The 20,171-nt window shown below is 38.6% G+C and overlaps 1 protein-coding gene across 7 annotated transcripts in view; it reads right to left on the reverse strand.

The window, feature by feature from the left end:
* Nucleotides 1-4,308: 4,308 nt before the first annotated feature.
* KLHL13 (kelch like family member 13) overlaps nucleotides 4,309-20,171 on the reverse strand; it is a 191,937-nt gene continuing 176,074 nt past the window's right edge. For 4 of the 7 annotated variants that reach the window (XM_032620835.1, XM_032620832.1, XM_032620833.1 and 1 more), the window contains 3 exons: nucleotides 16,218-17,013; nucleotides 8,042-8,155; nucleotides 4,310-5,902 (listed from right to left, as the gene is read on the reverse strand). In XM_032620835.1, coding sequence (XP_032476726.1) covers nucleotides 5,415-5,902; nucleotides 8,042-8,155; nucleotides 16,218-17,013 — 1,398 coding nt within the window. In that variant the 3' untranslated portion in view covers nucleotides 4,310-5,414. Of the gene's footprint in view, nucleotides 5,903-8,041; nucleotides 8,156-16,217; nucleotides 17,014-20,171 lie in introns of all 7 variants that reach the window. The other 3 variants (XM_032620831.1, XM_032620836.1, XM_032620837.1) reach the window with 1 other exon arrangement.

Here is a 20,171-nt window from a genome sequence, read left to right on the forward strand (position 1 = left end):
CTGTACAAAATGTTTCTAAAACTGATCTTACAACTCAGTAGTTCTCAGACTTTTGGGTCTCAGGACTCCCATACATTCTTAAAATTTGAGGATACCAAAGAGGTTGTGTTTATGTGAGTTATAGCTATTGATGTTTACTGTATTAGAAACGAACAATGAGAGGGTTTTTTTTGCTTTTGTTTTTTGGCCCCGACCAGGGATTGTACCCGGGGCCACGGCAGTGAAAGCACCGAGTCCTAACCACTGGACCACCAGAGAACTCCCTGAGGGTTTTTAAAATACAAGAATACACAAACTCATATCCTATTACCTGACAGAGTGATGGTATCACCGCGTGTCCTTCAACCTCTGGAAAATGCCACTGTACACTTGAGAATAGTTTTGACCTCATGAATTCCCTCAAAGAGTCTCAGAGACACCAGGTTGCCTGGACCACACTTTGGGAATTTCTGTACTAATAGGTTGTGACCCAGACTTTGAAAAACATGAACCTAGAAAAAGCCTAGACTGATTTGGGACAAAGTGAACCAGTCAGTCCAATTAGCTAAATTTCCTTCTCCATGTTTCCTTCTTGTTCTTCCTGAGAGAGGAGGGTATTATGGTTAATTCCCCAACAACAATTTCACGTAAGATAGTTAATCTAAGCCAAGCCGTGCACCGCATTCCCCTGGCAACAGGGCCACGAGAAACATATGTCCTGGGTTGCCTCCATCAGACTAAAGAGAATTTAAATTCCATGATTGAGGGAGAGGTTTTCTCTCTCTGTGGATGTGAACAAGGGATGCTACTGGCAAAACACAGTGTTTACAAATGCTGTTGCAAACAGAGTGGGGATATGAGGAAAAAAAAAAAAAAACCAACCTGGGAGTTTGATGACACTGAGCTAAGTACATCTTGCCTGGGGCCTCCTTTATCTCCAGTGGGCTTTGCAGCTCTGTGAGAAAACACATTTCCTTATTGTTAGAGTTGGGGATTTCTGTTACTTGCAGTAAAAAAACATATTGACGCACAGAGATTTTAGGAAAGTCTTGTTAAATATCCCATCCTGTACTCTGCTGGTTACAGAGTATTTTAAAGGACACGTTGTGTGTGATCCTACTTAGCACAGAACCAGCAAGTTGGGAGTTGGGGTAAATAGATCAAGTTGATCAGGTGGCAGGAGCTGGGCTTTCATGGACTGGCTGCCCCTTCCTTATGCGTATTCTTTTATTTATAGCTTTGTGGCAAGAAAAGTTGTATTTTATTAATGCAGGCACTCGAGTCCCAGGCATTCATTTTATAAACATCTATTTTTGTGACTTGTTCAGATGTGGCTTCTTTAGACACCCATCCTAGCCTCCAGCACACTACGTTGTAAGCATCTATCTACCCAATTAGACTGAGCTCCTTGAGGGCAGGGATTCAGTTTTATTCATCTTTGTAGACCCTAGGACTCTTCACTGACTGATACAAAATACGTTCACAGTAAGTGTTTCTTGAAAGAATAAATGGGGGGCTTACCTCGTAGCGCAGAGGTTAAGAGTCCGCCTGCCAATGCGGGGGACACGGGTTTGAGCTCTTGTCCGGGAAGATCCCACACGCCACGGAGCAACTAAGCCCGTGCGCCACAACTGCTGAGCCTGCACTCTAGAGCCCGCGAGCCACAACTACAGAGCTCCCGTGCCACAACTACTGAAGCCTGCGCGCCTAGAGCCCGTGCTCCACAACAAGAGAAGCCACCGCAATGAGAAGCCCGCGCACCGCAACAAAGAGTAGCCCCCGCTCGCCACAACTAGAGGAAGCCCTCACGCAGCAACGAAGACCCAAAGCAGCTAAAAATAAACGAATTGATTAATTTTTTTTAAAAAGAATAAGTGAATGATAATGAAATGCACTCTTGTAATGCAGGAGTCAGCAAACTACAGACCATGGACCAAGTCTGGTCCATGGTCTGTTTTTCTATGGCCCGGGAGCTAAAAATTTTTAAATGGCTGAAAACTCGAAAGAGGAGTCATATTTTATACTACGTGAGAATTATATGATATTCAAATTTCAGTGTCCTAAACTTTTATTAGAACACATCCTCACTCATTCATTTACACATTATCGACATTTTTGCACTACAACATCAGAGATGAGTAGTTGCCACAGAGACCAACGGCCCACAGAGATTAAAATATTTACTGATTTTTACAGAAAACGTTGGCCAACCTGTAACGTTCTGATAATTGTATAAAACCAATATACTCACATTTAGCAATCGTTACTGATATGGGGGGGAGATGAATGACTTTTCTTCTTTCTTGTATTTACCAATTTTTCCGTATTTTGCCTTTTTATAATTACCAAGAGTTGTAAAATACTACGTGATTTGACCAATTTAAAATAAAATTCCTTTAATCCCTGTGAACTTGTTTCACGTTTACTTTCCTGCCCGCATACTCCAAGAGATCTCTGATGTGGAAAGGACTAAACCTGAGGTCTAGTGCCTTGAAAATAAGACACAATGGCCAAGAATAAAATTAGAGGCAGGGCCAACTTTCCACATGAGGAAGTCTACTTACCATTCTTGGGGGGGTGGGCAATACACAAAGGCCCTTGAAATGGAAAAAAAAAAAAAAAAGGTCACAGTTGAACTAATGAAATACAACACCACTTACTTGCCCTATGGGGGCACTCTCTCCGGGTATAATGGGAGGGAATTATTTTAGCAACTTGCAAGGAAACAATACATACTTATATATTGTTAAGTCTCTAAAGTAATATTAGAGAGGAAACAGGTTCAGGTCATCATTTTACTTTTCAGGGCAAACCTGATTATGAGCTGAATTTTTTTTTAATTCTAGAAACAGGCAAAGTAGCTGTTTTCTTTCATCTTCCTCACTCTACCAGCCTTGACCAGGAAGGGAAATGATGAACCTTTTGAGATTTAATGTATTCAGTAGCTCCTTTTTCAAGTAGATCAAGAACCTAAGAAAGGCAAATGGGAGAAATGCTTGTAGAGCCAACTAATGACTGTCAGAGATTTTTTATAAAGAAAAATTGTTAATTCGCTGTGAAGGAAAATGTGTAATAATTTACCAGCTGTTGGAATTGTTTAATAACAGCACTTGCATGACATGAATTGTTATTCTAAATAACATATGGCCTGGATGCAGAAAAGGTAAGCTGTCAAACAGAACCTTGTGCTTTGTTATTCCCTGCGGCAAACTGCGACCGGATCACCAGCCCTGTTTCCTCTTCTTTCTGGGCACGCGGCTATCTGCTATTTTCCAGTCCCCTTTGGGCTTCTGTGTGGACACAGGATTGACTTCCGGCCAGCAGAACGTGGGTAGAAGTGATGCATGCCTCTTTCAAACCCGACGGCCCTCATACCTGCAATGTTCCATTTTTCTTCTGCTGACTGAACGGAGAAGATTCCGAGGACCCAAGAGGCAGAAGAAGCCACAAGATGGAAAAAACCTTTGCTGCTTGGAGGAGAGCCGCCTGAACAGGAACACCCATACTGGACTGTGGTGGGACCATTAGTCTGTCCGGTACATGTTCCCATGTTCAGGAGGGTGTTAACTCTGCAAATGGCTGAATCTGATCTGCCTATAAGCAGACAACTGAAATCACGTGACCAGTTTCTCTGACTTAAGAACAATCTTGCCAAAGAGGGTCTTTCAAATTCAAACCAGGCTTCTCCTAACATTCAAAAGTACCACTGATAGGAAAATTGTTTTCTTCATTATGATTAACTCAGGACAGAGACAGTGACATGGGCACTGGCAATTCTCCACCAGATAAGAACTTTGGCAACACTCTAGTTGGTTTGGAATAGCTCGAAATTTTTGGTTCAGATTTAATCGGGTCATTTGCAGATAAAGTAGGAAAGATCATACATATGGCCCTAACATAATTATCAATCTCTTACAAAAACATTTTTTCGGTCAAGAACAAATCTCTTAAGTCATTTTACACAATCCCTTCTCGTTAGGCACGATGGATCTTCTGGAAGACCCGGGAAACCGACCTCAGAAATTTCACTGCTCTTGTGGTTTAGACATATTATTACCCTGTGGGGATGGAGAGGGGTCAGTTAGCATCTTCTACAAACTAATTCCTCAAAGACAACCAACAATGAGTTTTCACCAATGAAGTTTGACCTGGTCAAATTCTTTTCTTCCTTGAATGAAAGTCATTAGTATTCATTAATCCAAGCTGTTCAGTACTCTTAAGTTCTGATCATTTGGATCTTGGCATACTAAAAAGAAAAAAGAAAGGTATTTAATCAAAGGAAGCCAAAGGAAGCCAACTCAGACAAGAACAGGATACCTCACACCAAAGCGACATTAAATGTTTTTATTGAACAAAAAAAATAAAACATGGAAGTGGAATTCACTGAGCGAAAGTAGCTCACCAGGTGGAGCTGCTATACTTTGTGCTAAATAATCTTATGAACCGAGTATACAGAATACATATAATATGTAAGTTACCTCAACAGCAAAGGAGAAGGTGTACATTACAGTTTTGGAAGGAAAAATTTGGCCAAATGACAAATTGAGTTGCTCAAAATTTCTAGCCCTTATTCACCTAGATTCAGTATGATTCTACATACGTGCATTCAGTACGTGCATACTGAATTCCCATTTTAATGGAAGCTGCTTTTTGGAAGAAATTTCAAAGTTTTCTTTTTGGCATTTGTTTGACGTGCTACTCAGTTTTTAAAATTCTTCTATTTGATATATGCGTGTGTCTATACTTATACACACTTAAAGAACCCCAAAGCCTTGCTTACAAGTTGAGGGGTCATGCTGTTTTTTTAAATTAATATTCATGAATTACAATTATTCTTTCTCCTGTGTGTCTAAGAAACTTGATGTGTTCTCAACGTACCCCACAGACAGGTGGGCTGACAGATATGTCAAAAATACTTTATGAAAAGAGGGAGGTAGCTCATGCGAGTTGGCAACCTTTTGTCTATTGTTTCCTGTTGGAGCGGGCTACCTCCCTTTCACATCTCACAGTCAAAGATGAAAGGAAAACTTTTTACTTTGAAGCCTAGTTAGCACAGTTGTACATTTACTATAATCCACCTTCAACTTGGTTTATTTGGCTTTCTAATGTAAGATGACAAATACCTTACACCCAGTACACAGCATCAAAAAAGTACTGCAGAAACATCTTATAGACAATACTTTGCCTTGCTTTTTTTTTTTTTTTTCTTTCTCCTCGTATGTTAAACATCAGCTTCTATGGGATACATTTCCAGAATGGTTTTGTTACCACCAAACAAACAGCACAAAGAACATCAATGTCGTCTTTTTTCCAATATTTGTATCAATTACTGGAGGCTAATCCTAACATACACTACTTAAGGGGGAGGGCGAAAGAAGAGAATCCATGACACGTTGCAAAGATAGGACTACAGCATCTTAGTTGTAGGGACGATCTTAAGGTGCAGAAAGAGGGGACTCTCTAGAAGGTGATGGTGTGGTTTCTTCAGGTGGAAAAACTGTGAGTGTGCAAGCTCGGATGCCACCCAGGGACTCTGGGAGATCAAAAACCTTATGCCATTCATCTTTATCTGGATCATATTTCTGCACTATCTCTACCATACAACGATTATTCCATGAATACCCACCAACCACGTAGATTTTATTTTCAAAGACAGCGACCCCAACATCACTCTGCCCTCTTAACATGGCAGCAATTGGGGTCCACTGGTCAAGGATCGGTGAGTAGTATTCACAGCTTAGGACATCATCATAATCGCTTGTTCCTCTGAAGTGATTGCCACCAATGACATACAGCCTTTCTCCCACTGTACACATGCAATGCAGACCTCTGACAGTGGTCATTGGCGCCTTCTGGATCCATTTGTCAGTATCAGGGTCAAAGCACATGAGCTCCTTTTGGAAAGTGTCATGAGTAATTCCTCCTAGAGAATGAAAATTACAGGCATGGGGTAAACAGATTATTATAAAAATGCAAAAGTAAATAGGAGACTCTGTCACAGGTCACAGATCATTAACGTCTATCCAGGTATTATGACATTTTAGAGCTTATCAACCTTGTTCTTATAAATGTCTCCCTGCTATACTTTCTCTGGATTAAAAATAAAGAAAATAACACTTTCATCTCCTTAAAGAACAAAAATGCAGCTTATATTATTGTAATGACTTTCTCAGACAGAGACCCATGGGATTTAAGAGGTTTTACAGAATGAAAACATATTTTGGCCACTCTTAGAGTTGGGTTTACAGGAAATCCCAACTACAAAGCATCATGCACTGCTGCTGCCCTTCAGCGAGCACCCTCTGGGTGCTGAGCACAGGGCTAGGGCACTTTAAAACCTAGGCGCCCGTTTCCTCATTTGTCAGATAAGAATGTCCACTCTAGTTCTCTCATTAGGATTGTGACTATGAACTGAAATAAATCACAGTGCTTCGGAAAAGTCGAAAGTATTGTCCAAATGTACAAGCTTAGACGAATGTTCGGAACTGATTATTTTTGTCGAGTTTTGGGTGGGTAGGGTGAGGGTGGGTAACGTCCTCTCTTAAAAAGCTAAAGAATTAGAATGCTGAATATATATGGAATTTTGTATGTACAGCAATTCGTTGTTGCTCTATCGAGTCTCTATCGTCTACAAAGTATATTCTTAGAGCACATCTAAATCAGCCTGTACAATGAAAGGATCAGACCATATATTCTGCAGATTAGGGAGAAAACTAAACTAATCTTTAGCCATATCATTCAGAGCTCTATGTCTGGTGGCCAGATGGCAATCGATTTTTTTCCTGCTTTTAGATATTTTTTCTGTACTTCACTGAATTGTCAGCAAGCAAAACAGTGCTCTTTGGTCTGAAACTCAGCTGTGGTTCCTAGCCTACTCTTGACTGGGAAGGTCATTCGTGCAACGTACCCTAGTTATGCCAAAGCACCACTAGAACCATTCGAATGTCATTTTTCCGCCCCCCCCAGAAGACTTGGAGCCCTCCTTATAATGGCATAACAGCTACACACGTAAAATAGGTGGATGGTGTAAATCATTGATTAGTGGAGAATATGATTTCCTGGATGGCTCTTTCAATATAAGATGTCCCATAGTTGCTCATATATTTAACACCAGAAACCTGCCAGTCATACACTACAGGCCTTTCCCTGATCCTTCTTCATTAGAGATTTCGTAAGGCAGCGTTCAGAGACTCAGACCACAAAGACTCAGCCTTTGTTCTCTAATAGCGTAACTGCTGGCCTGACACTGGCAGGCCTTCAAAAGGGGGAAAACTGTCAGAGGTAGACTGTGTCAGGGCCAAATGGTAAGAACCTGAATAACGGAATAAAATTTCAATACCTGAAGTGAACATTACATTAAAATAAGACTCCTTTCTAAATTCTACGGAAGGATGATTTGAACACCAACAGTTTTGAGAATGAAAGCTGTTACTGGGACACTGAGCGAACTGCAACTGTTTCCGAATTTTTTATCAGAAAAGTATATGTGCATATGGCCAAAATACAGGTAATCAACACAGAATTATTTATGCAATGACACCATAGTAGAACCCATTATAATGCTAAGGACAAGAGAAACATATATTATGGGTTGCACTAAATGAGAGAATGAACATTATTATGCATTATATGTATATTGGTAGCAAGTTTTATACACAGTAGAGCTTATATGTTACATAATGATATATTGCCTCATAGAGTTTAGCTAAATTCTGAACAAAAATGAATTAAATGTTGTTATAGAGAATATGAATGGTGGTTATTAGAGTACCGAGTTATTGGAGTACAGGGTATGGGGACTGAAAGGCAAGCTGGAGAAGCTGAAAGCTTCCCAATTTCTTCTAAGTAAGGTATTTACAGTAGGACTGGCTTGCCGCTAGTCTTATAAACTTATAAAATGCCAAAGGATTCATATGCAAATGTACACACAAAATATATTTTAAAATCAATACAAATTATATTTTGGTTATCCATTTCCAGGATTATTATTAACACCAGATGGAAAGATGGCGACACAGCTAAAAGTCTATGCATTACATTAATTGCATTTGCAATTATTTACCTGAAATATACATTACGCCTCCATACACAGTTCCAGCATGGCCATAGTGGGGCTCACTCATTCTGGCAACGTAGGTCCATTCATTTGTTCTTGGATTGTAACATTCTACTGTAGCTGTTGTTTAAAAAATAAAAGGAAAGAATGAATGAATTTTTAAAAATGATTTATAATTTCAAATTTAGCAATTAATCATTTTTCCTTTTAGATGGAATAATAATAATATCCAAATAACTGAAACATTTCTATTATAGCTAGGAGATATTCTTTGGGGGTCACTTATATTAATTATTGACGTTATGTTAATAATATGAACCATTAATACATTGATACGTTACATCAGATGAGCTACGTAATATAATAAGGTAACATTTCTGTTGCTGCAGAAATCACTAGTATTGGGCTTCCCTGGTGGCGCGGTGGTTGAGAGTCTGCCTGCCGATGCAGGGGACACGGGTTCGTGCCCCGGTCCGGGAAGATCCCACATGCCGCGGAGCGGCTGGGCCCGTGAGCCATGGCCGCTGAGCCTGCGCGTCCAGAGCCTGTGCTCCGCAGCAGGAGAGGCCACAACAGTGAGAGGCCCGCGTACCGCAAAAAAAAAAAAAAAAAAGAAATCACTAGGATTTCTTTTCTTCTAGGATCTTGTTACATCTTTATAATTTGACATTTCTCCCATTTCTTTGCTCTACATATGTGGGAAGAAAAGATGAAAAACATCACAAGGAAGAAAAACACTTTTGATTCTATATGATACACCATATAGGAAACAAAGGTTAACAGATATGAAGCAAAATTTTAAGTTGAAAATGAAAGTATGCACACTGCCTGGTGTATGTTTTGATGCCTACTGCTTTATTTTATATCCAGACTACAAAATGGACACTGACGATAATTTTTCAGTATTTACACATTAAAGCCAATAGCTTGTATATAACCACCCGATACCGTTGTAGCCAGTACCGCTCTTAACTTGAAGATGATTAGCAGCATAATATGAAGTTCAGATTTTTATCAGGGGTACTTCCTCTCAGTAACAAATTTATCATCTTTAACATAAAGTATCTGAGGCCTCATCTTACTTAAATATCAATGTGTTATAACCTTAAGACTAGAACAATGACAGTCCAGACAGATAGAAAATGTGATCTTTTTTAAAAGGCAGAAAAACAATAGGGATGTTAGGAGGACTCTGGTCAAAAGTACAACACCTAGACTGATTTGAGAAGTTTATACTATTTATCGCAGACGTTGCCACTTGCTAACCCAAATGCTTGTCTCCACTAACCCTGCTTTTTTCTTACTAACAGAACCACAACACTGCTCAGGAAAGCACTGTGCCCAACTCAAAATAAAATTCAAATTAGCAGGTTCCCTTGAAGCTGGAATTGATGATATGATACAGTTGCAGGCAATGGAATGGAAGCAGGAGGATACTGAGTGGGGCTATTTGATCAAGCCACCGGAATAAAATTTGGCTACTTGCAGCCAAATGCAATCCTAATTGATGAATCATCCTTTGAACAAGTTTTCCTATTTAAGAAAACAACAGTAATGTGAGAACAGGCAAAACTAGAGAGAGAGAGAGATTAATTTTCTACTCTCTTCAATAACTTCATTTCAACAAATTCACTACATGAACTACTTATTTCTCCTCTAACAACACCTGCATGATACCACTTCTCGTATCCCTTTACCGATTTCCTTTTCTACTTTAGTTTTGAATTTTCAGTCTTATTTCAAAGGCTTTTAACTGTTCTCTTTTTTTATCTCTTGTTATTTTTGTTCATTGCTTCAGGCTTGGGCCCTCACCAACTCTATATCTTCTAAACCTTCCCATCAGGTAGCAAGATCCTGCAAAATCTTGTCCCCAAATAAGGGCTATTTCCACAATTAATGACAAACTAAAATTGTTTGCTCCAATATTGTTTGTGACTATTTTCAGTCACTGGATGTCTTCTTCTTTTTTTTTTTTAAATTTATTTATTTTTGGCTGCGGTGGTCCTCGTTGCTGCGCACGGGCTTTCTCTAGTTGCGGCGAGCAGGGGCTACTCTTCGTTGTGGTGCACGGGCTTTTCATTGTGGTGGCTTCTCTTGTTGCGGAGCACAGGCTCTAGGTGTACGGGCTTCAGTAGTTGTGGCACACAGGCTTAGTTGCTCTGCAGCATGTGGGATCTTCCCGGACCAGGGCTCAAACCCGTGTCCCCTGCATCGGCAGGAGCGTTCTTAACCACTGCGCCACCAGGGAAGTCCTGGATGTCTTCTTGAATGTTCAGTTCCATTTGCCTTCAGCATGACTTTTGCCTAATCGACAAGCAAAATCCTCCTGAATGTATATCATTAATGGTAGGGTTTTATCCGACAAAAGAATGTAGTCTAATCACACATCCTATCAGAAGGGTTTTAAAGACTTCTTTCCGTCTATTTGATGTCAAAGGTAGCTTTTACTCCAGTTCTGTGCTTTTCTTAATGAAGAACTCTGCCTTGACCTTTGAAATTTCTAGACTGTTACACTCTTTCTTTACATCTAATTCAACCTGTTCTTATGCAGTTTGCATTAGTTTCCTCTTATTTTTTTATAGGGAGCTAGAATCTGAATAGTTATTCACTCTTTACGATTATTAAAATTTTCCTATGTAGAAAGATAATGCTGTTCTTCTATCACTGAGTTAACTGCATTTTTTTGGTAATGGGGGTTATAAGAATCCATCTATACTTTCTCATACAGGGGTCCCTGAAATGTAAGATGGCTATTAATCACCAGTAACACAACAAGTATATAATAGTTCATCGTCCCTAAACTTGTCTTCTTCCAGCTAGATAAGCCATCTCCTTTAGCTTTTCCCATCATTTAATCTTTATTGTCTCCATGCAGGATTGTTATTGTTATTAGTAAAATCAATATATTTAGTTTTAAAATAGAATATATCTAATTAACAAGTCTATATATAGATACATGCCCTTAGTTCTATTTTCCGTATTTACAAGGCAATGAGATGTTAGGGCCAACCACCTTGATAGGGGGAGGGGACACGGGATGAGCCTCAAGGAGTTGGAGCCACAAAGCAGTGAGTCCATCACAGTCTGTGACAGGTAGGAATGGTAATGAGGTAATTGGGAAAATCTAGAACAGGGGAGGTCAGGCAAACTACCGCCTGTAAGCCAAATCCAGTACGTCGTCTGCTTTTGTATGGCCAACAGGATAAAAATATGAATGGCGTTTACATTTTTAACGAGTTGGAAACACATATCAAAAGAAGAATAGTTCGTGAAATATGAAAATTATATGGAATTCGAATTTCAGTGTTCACATATAAAGCTTTATTGGAACACAACTTCACTCATTTGTTTATAAACAAATTGTCTATAGTTGCTTTCATAATACAATAGCGGAGCTGATTAGTTGTGACAGAGATCCTACAGCCTGCAAAGCCAAAAAGATTTCCTTTCTGGCAATAGGGATCAGCTTTCTGATCCCTATTCTAGAGAATCACCTTCAGTAGTCTGGTGGCCTAGTATTTAAATTAGAGACCCTCCCTAATTCAAGAATTGCACTTCGGTTGGTTATTTCACATAACTCATCAGGGACTCTTATTTTCTCAGGTGATTCCACTGGAGTTCAGAATCGCGCAAAGGGATGACGTGGAATTTACTTGTTCTTTGAGGTTAGGAAAGAGATTAGTCCTGAAGAAAACCATTTGGACAATAATGGCTCCCACAAAGAGGGGATGGTCTCTAGAAACCTAGAGTGCCAGTTAGTAATATGTCGCTTAATAAACTGCAAATCCATTAAGGGATATGGATGCATTTGATAAATTTCAGTAATTTTATTGTACATTTATTTGGAAAAATCTAACACGTTTTCTATAAGTTATTTCATTACTTGAAACCCTGACTTATTTAACTGAAGTGAAAGATATCTGAGCCGTCATATTTCTCCTCAACACTGAAATCTTCAATGGAAGATCAATTTCTTATACGACTATTTTGAAAGATACCAGAAATAACTGACCCCTTTTTCACTTAAGTGACAACTACTCTAAGCTTTCCCCAGTTTCCCACTGTACCCAGTGTCAAAGGAAAGTAGCATTTCTAAGGAATTATATTTCAGCAATAAGCCAGGCTCACACACACACTAACAGTATCGTTTTTATGTACTATGGGCTTGGGTCCATACACTCCATGGCAAGATTTTAAAAGGCTAAATGCATTAAAATGACCTAAAATGTCTTGCAAACGCTGCCACTGTTTTCTTTTCATCATTATATACAGGCAATGGTTATTGTGTGTATGAAGAATAAATGATGTACTGGTACTAATGAACCTGTTAAACTGTGAAATGATTTTCCCATCAATCCCGTTTTCCTGACACCCATTCCTACTCCCCTTCTCTATTTACATAGACATATGACTATGTCAACATAATCAGTTAAGATGGAATGTTATTACAACAGATGTTAGTGTGGGGCGGAGGGAGGGGGTGCCATTAAAAAACGCTTATGGAACATGAGAAATGTTTAAAAACCCTGCCTCGCTGGAACATTCAGAAATATAAGCAAGCATTTCTTTAGAACCAAAATCTACTATTCTGCAAAAATAATGGGTCTAAGAAAATTACAAAGGGCAACTGACACATATCCTCTTCTCATTTATACAAGGAGAAACATTATAAACAGAATTCAGAAGAACACATTAATGTTCTTCTTTTGGGAGGTAATCAGGGTGGTTACATCACGATTGGTTACCTCAACGATACAGAATGTGACGAGACGGACCCGCCTACTTCATATCCCCACATGGGTGTAAAATAGGAGGAACTCAAAGGGGTAGGGTGGGTCAGGCGGAAAAGAAAACAAAACAAAACGAAGCTGCTTGCTACTTGGTTTTACATAATGACTCTTTTGGGCCTGAAGGTTCTCCTGGAATCAAGACTCTATATTGGAGTGTACTTAATAAGTCAATCACACGATTTTTTAAAACAAACTTCCAATACATTTTAACTTCAAATATGTAGCACAGAATGGATTTGCTGGGTATGCTGATTTTAAGGGAAGCAGTCACCTTCTACAAAAGCTTAGTTTCTTATAGATTCTAGGAGAAAATTTCAAACAGAAAGAAATATCAAATAGTTGCCCTCTAAATGGAATTATAGTTGTCCTTCGGTATTGAGGGTTTGTGTCTATATTATAATCATACATTTATTTGTGAAAACACAGTTTATGAATTAAGATAAAAATGGACCTCTGTTTACCATCTAGACGGGGAGTATTTTTGTAGAATATTTAAATTATTATCCTTAGGTTTAAGCTCTGGGCGATTGTGTTTTTAAAGTCTAAATATAATCAAACAGTTATTACAAATTTAGGAACAGCTCATGAAAAGCATGATTCTCTTGTATCCTGTCACTTTCAAAGTGAAACACAGAAGACTGTTTTTAATAAGACATTAAAGGGGTGATTTCTGAAGGTCATGAGCAAGGAAGCCAGCCGCTTGCCCAACGGGGTAGTCTACTTCTTGTTTCCAATTGAGCATAACGTGGGAAGAACTCAAACAGGGTAAGGATTCAGTCAGAAGAAGGAAGCCTCTAGCGCCTCAGTCTTATATAACAACTCTCCTTGGCCTGAAGATGATAAATTCTCAGAATATAAATATTAGGAACAATATATCGAAAACTTAATAGCTGCATATTAACAGAGGTGATAACATTACCAAGCAAGCAGTGACTGAAAAATGGAGCTATTTCCTTAGAGAAAAGAAGTTTCAAAATGACCACTGACTGCCAGGGCTGATGACCTATAATTTGTAAACTTGTAAAGATGAACTTACATAAGTGGTTTTTCTAAGAAAGTGTCAAGTCACTACTTGCATCTTCTGGTTCTTTCCAGACACCATAAATTTAAAATAGTATAATAACATGAAAATAATGTGTGTGGGTTGACTGAGGAAATGACAGTTCTACACTAAGGGTATTAATGTGTCAAGTGCTTTTAAAAGTCTGATTATTAAAATATATCGGGAAACTTGTGTGGTTCATCATCCTGACAGCTAGTCCAACAATCTGGAAAGTCTGGCCTTAGAAAAAATTTCACTGTGACAACAAAGGGGGAAAAAAAATGGGTAGGAAACATCAGTAACATTAAGACCATGTCACTCATACAGATTGCCAACAAACACATGAAAAGATGCTCAACATCACTAATCATTAGAGAAATGCAAGTCAAAACCACAATGAGGTATCACCTCACACTGGTCAGAATGGCCCTCATCAAAAAATCTAGAAACAATAAATGCTGGAGAGGGTGTGGAGAAAAGGGAACACTCTTGCACTGTTGGTGGGAATGTAAATTGATACAGCCACTATGGAGAAAAGTATGGAGGGTCCTTAAAAAACTACAAATAGAACTACCATATGACCCAGCAATCCCACTACTGGGCATATACCCTGAGAAAACCGTAATTCAAAAAGAGTCATGTACCAAAATGTTCATTGCAGCCCTATTTACAATAGCCAGGACACAGAAGCAAGCTAGGTGTCCACTGACAGATGAATGGATAAAGAAGATGTGGCACATATATGCAATGGAATACTACTCAGCCATAAAAAGGAATGAAATTGAGTTATTTGTAATGAGGTGGCTGGACCTAGAGTCTGTCATATAGAGTGAAGTAAGTCAGAAAGAGAAAACCAAAGATGGTACTCCATATATATATGGAATCTAAAAAAAAAAAGAAAAAGTGGTCATGAAGAACCTAGGGGCAAGACGGGAATAAAGACGCAGACCTACTAGAGAATGGACTTGAGGACACGGGGAGGGGGAAGGGTAAGCTGTGACAAAGCGAGAGAGTGGCATGGACATATATACACTACCAAACGTAAAATAGATAGCTAGTGGGAAGCAGCCACATAGCACAGGGAGATCAGCTTGGTGCTTTGTGACGACCTAGAGGCGTGGGATAGGGAGGGCGGGAGGGAGGCTCACGAGGGAGGGGATATGGGGATATATGTATACGTATAGCTGATACACTTTGTTGTACAGCAGAAACTAACACAGCAATGTAAAGTGATTATACTCCAATAAAGATATATGTCACAAACAAGAAAGAGCTTGATAAGCTGAAAAGTTTAAGAGCTGAGAGCAGCTCTTTTTGTCTCCAATAAACTGCTTATTCTCAAATCCATTAGACTACCTTTTATTTTTTAGAATACTGAAGAAAAAGATTCTGATAATTACTCTGAATTTATCCAGAGCCAATGCCAATATTTCAAACTTCCCCAGCATTATGGAACCTGGAATACCGTTCAACTACAGGGACTCCATTTCGAACAGAGAATAAAGGAAGATGGGTGTTACCCATTGTTACCAAACAATGATGGCAATGACAGATATGTAACACATGACATAAAATGTGGTCTTTCTGACTTCTTGGACAGCCACCTTGTTCCAATTTTATCTAAAATAACAAAATTGGTGTTAATTAATGTAGCCAAAGTGTTGGTCTATGTTAACTGTACTTGTCGCTGATCTTAGATTAGGAAGAAGGGACCATCAAATAATAAAGCTTACCAGATCAGTTTACAGTGAAGAAAACTGTTTCGTATTTCACCAAGAGAGAATGATTTTTCAGACTAATAGTTACCTATCATAATACTCACAGTAAATAAACTCTGGATAATATTGAACTCTGAACACTTAGTAGATAAGAAAATCATCTTACTCTGTGGCCTGTGGTAGGTAACAGATTACGTAAAAGAAGCAACTATAAAAGTCCGTGCTCTGTAAGGAAGAATTTTAACCTGTTCAGCAAACTATTATGTGGGCTTTTAAAATGGAAAATGAGGGAACATGCCAAACTTCTGTCCAAGACACTATTAGAATTTAAATTAGCAGAACATACTTTTTAGTTGAACCTTCAAGATGACAACCACAGATACTGCACAAGTAAAACATTCTGCAACATATTGATATATTTGTAAGATAATAATTTGTAGTGTGGCCAACAATGTATGCCCAGATAAGGCGTACAGATGGTCTCTGATATTTTCTAAGAAAAACAGTTTAAAATAAAATCCTGGCTACATTTTTTGGTCTTTGATGTTACAAAACTGCTTATTTTATGATTTGACAAGAATCTGGGGGTAAAGAAATTAGCCTCTATGCTTAATAGAAGTGCACACACTTACGCAGTTCACCAGCTGCATTTCGCCCACCAACTGCATACAGGTATCCTTTGAGGGCACTTAGGTGGAAGAAGGTGCGCTTTTCGTTTAAAGATGCAACTTGCATCCACTTATTGTATCGAGGATCAAATCTGAAGACTGTATCAACTGCTGTTTTTCCTTTCGTGTCATAATTACTCTGTCCACCAACGACGTACAGGAAATTTCCAATGACGGCAATGCCATGCTGGTACCTTGGGGCATCCATGGGGGCTAAGGACTTCCACTCGTGAGCCTTTTCATCATACATGCGCAATTCCTTGCTGACAACCAGCTGCTGCCTCAGCACTCCTCCTAGTGTAACCAAATGAGTGGTGTCAGACCGAATGGCAGTCCTGTCTGACTGCATCACTGGCTGCATATATGGCATCATTTGGTAATTGCTGGCTTCCAACAGGAGATTCACACACGTGTTGTCAGTTCTCATGAAATCCACGGTTTGCACGTAATTAATGAGCTCTTGTGGTGTCATCAGTGGAAATCGTATGTTCTTCATTAATTTTGCAGCAAAGTCCATCCGAGGCTCTTCCAGGCGTAGCCAGCGACAGGTAGCCTTAAAGAGCTCAAGTTCAGTGCAGTGCTTAAGGCTATTACTGGAAAGCACGAAGGCAAGACGTTCAAAAGGGAGTTTCAAGAACTCCCCGGTGCTCAGCAATGCAGGAAAATTCTTCAAGACGAAACTGTTAACGTATTTATCCACTTCTGTCAGATTGTAGGTGTTGGCAATCCGCCCAACTTCGACACAATTGTCTAAAGTGACCTATTAAGCCAATTACAAAAAATTAAAACCCAACTACTTTCATGGCACTCACGCCTGGACACATAAATACCTGTACTAGAATGAGAGTAAATATGCTTTTTACTGCCCATATAGATGCAAATAAAGCTTCCTTTCTCCATATATTAACGATTTAAAGGGAATTCACAAACTACCCTTACCTAATCCAATAGAAAGGTGACTAAAAGAAAATGCTCATTCCAAGTCAGTAGATTGAAAGTTACTCTAAGAAACAATGGTATAACTTGACTATGGCCAAAATAATTACTTTTCTCTCCTCAAAATGTGTCCTCACCACCCCCAGCCAAATACTAAGAAAATTCTGGCCAGATGGAAGTTCTGGAAAAATAGAAAGTTATTCTATTATGAACCATCTCAATCCACTTTTCAGTCATGATTCTTAAAAGTAACTCAGCTAGCAGATCCACACACAGAAAAACTCTAGTACCCGATCCCTAAATGTCTCTTTCCTGTCAACAGGCTTCATTCATCACTATGATTCATTTTAATTCCTTTAAAAGTTATTGCATATAGTGAAGATAATTTAATAGGGCCATTATTCCTAGGGTGAAGTTATTCTCCATATTATTTATGTTTAAACAGAAGCAATGAAATCACCTTCTTGAGGGCTGGAATGGGTGTTTCCACATCAAATCATTCCTTTTGTTTAGTTTTTGGTATGTATGCTGATGGCTGGCACCATAGTTCTCCTTAGCCACCCTCTTACTCTCAGCATACTGTAGCTCTGCCTGGAGTCCACGTTAGCCCCCCGAGATTTCCCCAGCACAGAGTAAAATATACCAAAAACGGGAGCCATGAAAAGGAGAGAAGCTATGGAGAGGCCTATCTTCAGCAGGAAGTCTTTTCAGTGCTCTAATAAATGATGGGTCCAAAATGAAAATAGGAAAATCGTATCAGCAAATATTATGTAAAGCATAAGTCACAAAAACAAGCCTACCATACAAATGTCTGTGTGTGTGTGTGTGTATACAAACACAGAGACAGGTCAAAGGCAAAGGATTCAAATGTTTTTTCTTAATTTTGTCAGGGTGTGTGTTCACGAATGTTACATAAACCTCATTGATGCAACTGTATTATTAACAGATCGGCAGATGCTTAAGAGAAAACTGGCTGATCCTTCTATCATCTTTCTATTGAAAAGCTGAAATGACTCCTCTGCATAAAGTAACAGCCCAGTTATGATATAATACCACTGAAAGCTCTAAGGCCAACACACACACACACACACACACATGCTGCTATTTTCACAGATTTATTACTCAAGAAGAATTTGAACTCTTTTAAGCATCCTATTTGCTTCACAAAAACCATCAACGATTTTAAATGGTTATTATACTTAATAGCTATGTATTTAAAAACACCTAAAATAAATTGTAACACAAAAGAACCAGGAAAAATCAATTAACAAATTATGGGCCTTTTGAAATCCACAGTTTAATACTGTTCAGTACCTTGGTTAATAATAAAAAATACAGGGCTTCCCTGGTGGTGCAGTGGTTGAGAGTCCGCCTGCCTATGCAGGGGACACGGCTTCGTGCCCTGGTCCGGGAAGATCCCACATGCCGCGGAGCAACTGCACCCGTGAGCCACAACTACCGAGCCTGCACGTCTGGAGCCTGTGCTCCGCAATGGGAGAGGCCACAGCAGTGAGAGGCCCGCGTATCGCAAAAAAAAAATAATAATAATAAAAAATACATTTTAATCCACTTTTAGGAGTGGCAGGTTGGTGTCTCATACAATTTTAAGTTGTGTAAATGAAGTTACAGTTAAAGCCTCATTGCCCAAATCACCCCAGGTGGAAGGGATTCCTGTTTGGGGTAGTAGATCCACCTTATAAGGTAAGTAAGACATAGTCCTTCCCCAGAGCAAGGGTAATTTTCACTGTTTTTTTTTTTTTCTTTTTTTGGCCGTGCCACATAGCATGAAGGGTCTTAGTTCCCCAACCAGAGATTGAACCCACGCCCCCTGCAGTGGAAGCGCAGAGTCTTAACCACTGGACCGCCAGGGAAGTCCCAATTTTCATTTTTGAAGATGTTTGCTAATATGGATAAGCAAAAGTTGATGAAAACACAAATATATTTCCTAAGCATGCAGATTCTTATCATTACTGATATGATTACAAATAAAAACAACAAAGAATGTATACTTTAAATGGGCAAAATGATAGCATTGGTTGTTAGTCACCAAATTTAAATCTAAATTTATAGCATATAATACAAACCAAGATTAACGGAAACCAAACTGTGTAATTTAGAACTGGGATCAAGGTATTTAGTTCCTTCTTCAGTTTCATTCAATAAGAAAACAGTTACTAAAACAATAGGATAAAAAAAACTACCTTGTATTTAAGGGCATTTGGAAAATCCCTTTTATATATCAGATATACAAATGCACAGGACTGGAAAATCCTTGACAGACTACTTAGTCAATATAGATAGCTGCCTACTCTTTCCTTTAAAAAAAAATCACCAGAGAATGGTATTTCATAAACTTCTGAATTGTCATCTTCTTGATAGAAAGACTAAGTATTTTCTATAGCTCATGTACAATAGCTACCACACTGTAGGTATATAGCAAAGGTTAAATACTATGATTATCAACAATATATAAATTAAAGACGTGATGATAGATACAACTAAAAATAGAATATCTGCTGAATTAACGTAGCAAATTACTAGAACCTTATTAATTTTAAATGAGACTCAGATAAGAAAAATACGTAATAGGAAATTAATTTTTATGAAGTGCATGTAATCAAAGCTAAAAATATTAATTGTAGGCTATAAGGATTGTAGAAGCACAGTCTAGAATAACAGTTAACAATATAAACAGATCAAAAGTGATGGAATAGCGGTAAACAATTTTTGGAAAGATACAGGATTATTCAATTATAGTTCATTTTAATGCATTCTCAGTCATAATTCTTAAAAGTGCTTCAGCTTGCATAGTCCTGATCATTTAGCCTAGACAATATTAAATAATGAATATGTACATTAATGTAACATACAATGCAATTCATGTACATAATAGAATACATTATATTTTAAAATATAAAACATGAATTTAAAGCTTATTAAAAAAACCAAACTCGGGCTTCCCTGGTGGCGCAGTGGTTGAGA

The sequence above is a fragment of the Phocoena sinus genome, chromosome X (genome assembly GCF_008692025.1).
Source record: "Phocoena sinus isolate mPhoSin1 chromosome X, mPhoSin1.pri, whole genome shotgun sequence".
Lineage (NCBI taxonomy): Eukaryota > Metazoa > Chordata > Mammalia > Artiodactyla > Phocoenidae > Phocoena > Phocoena sinus.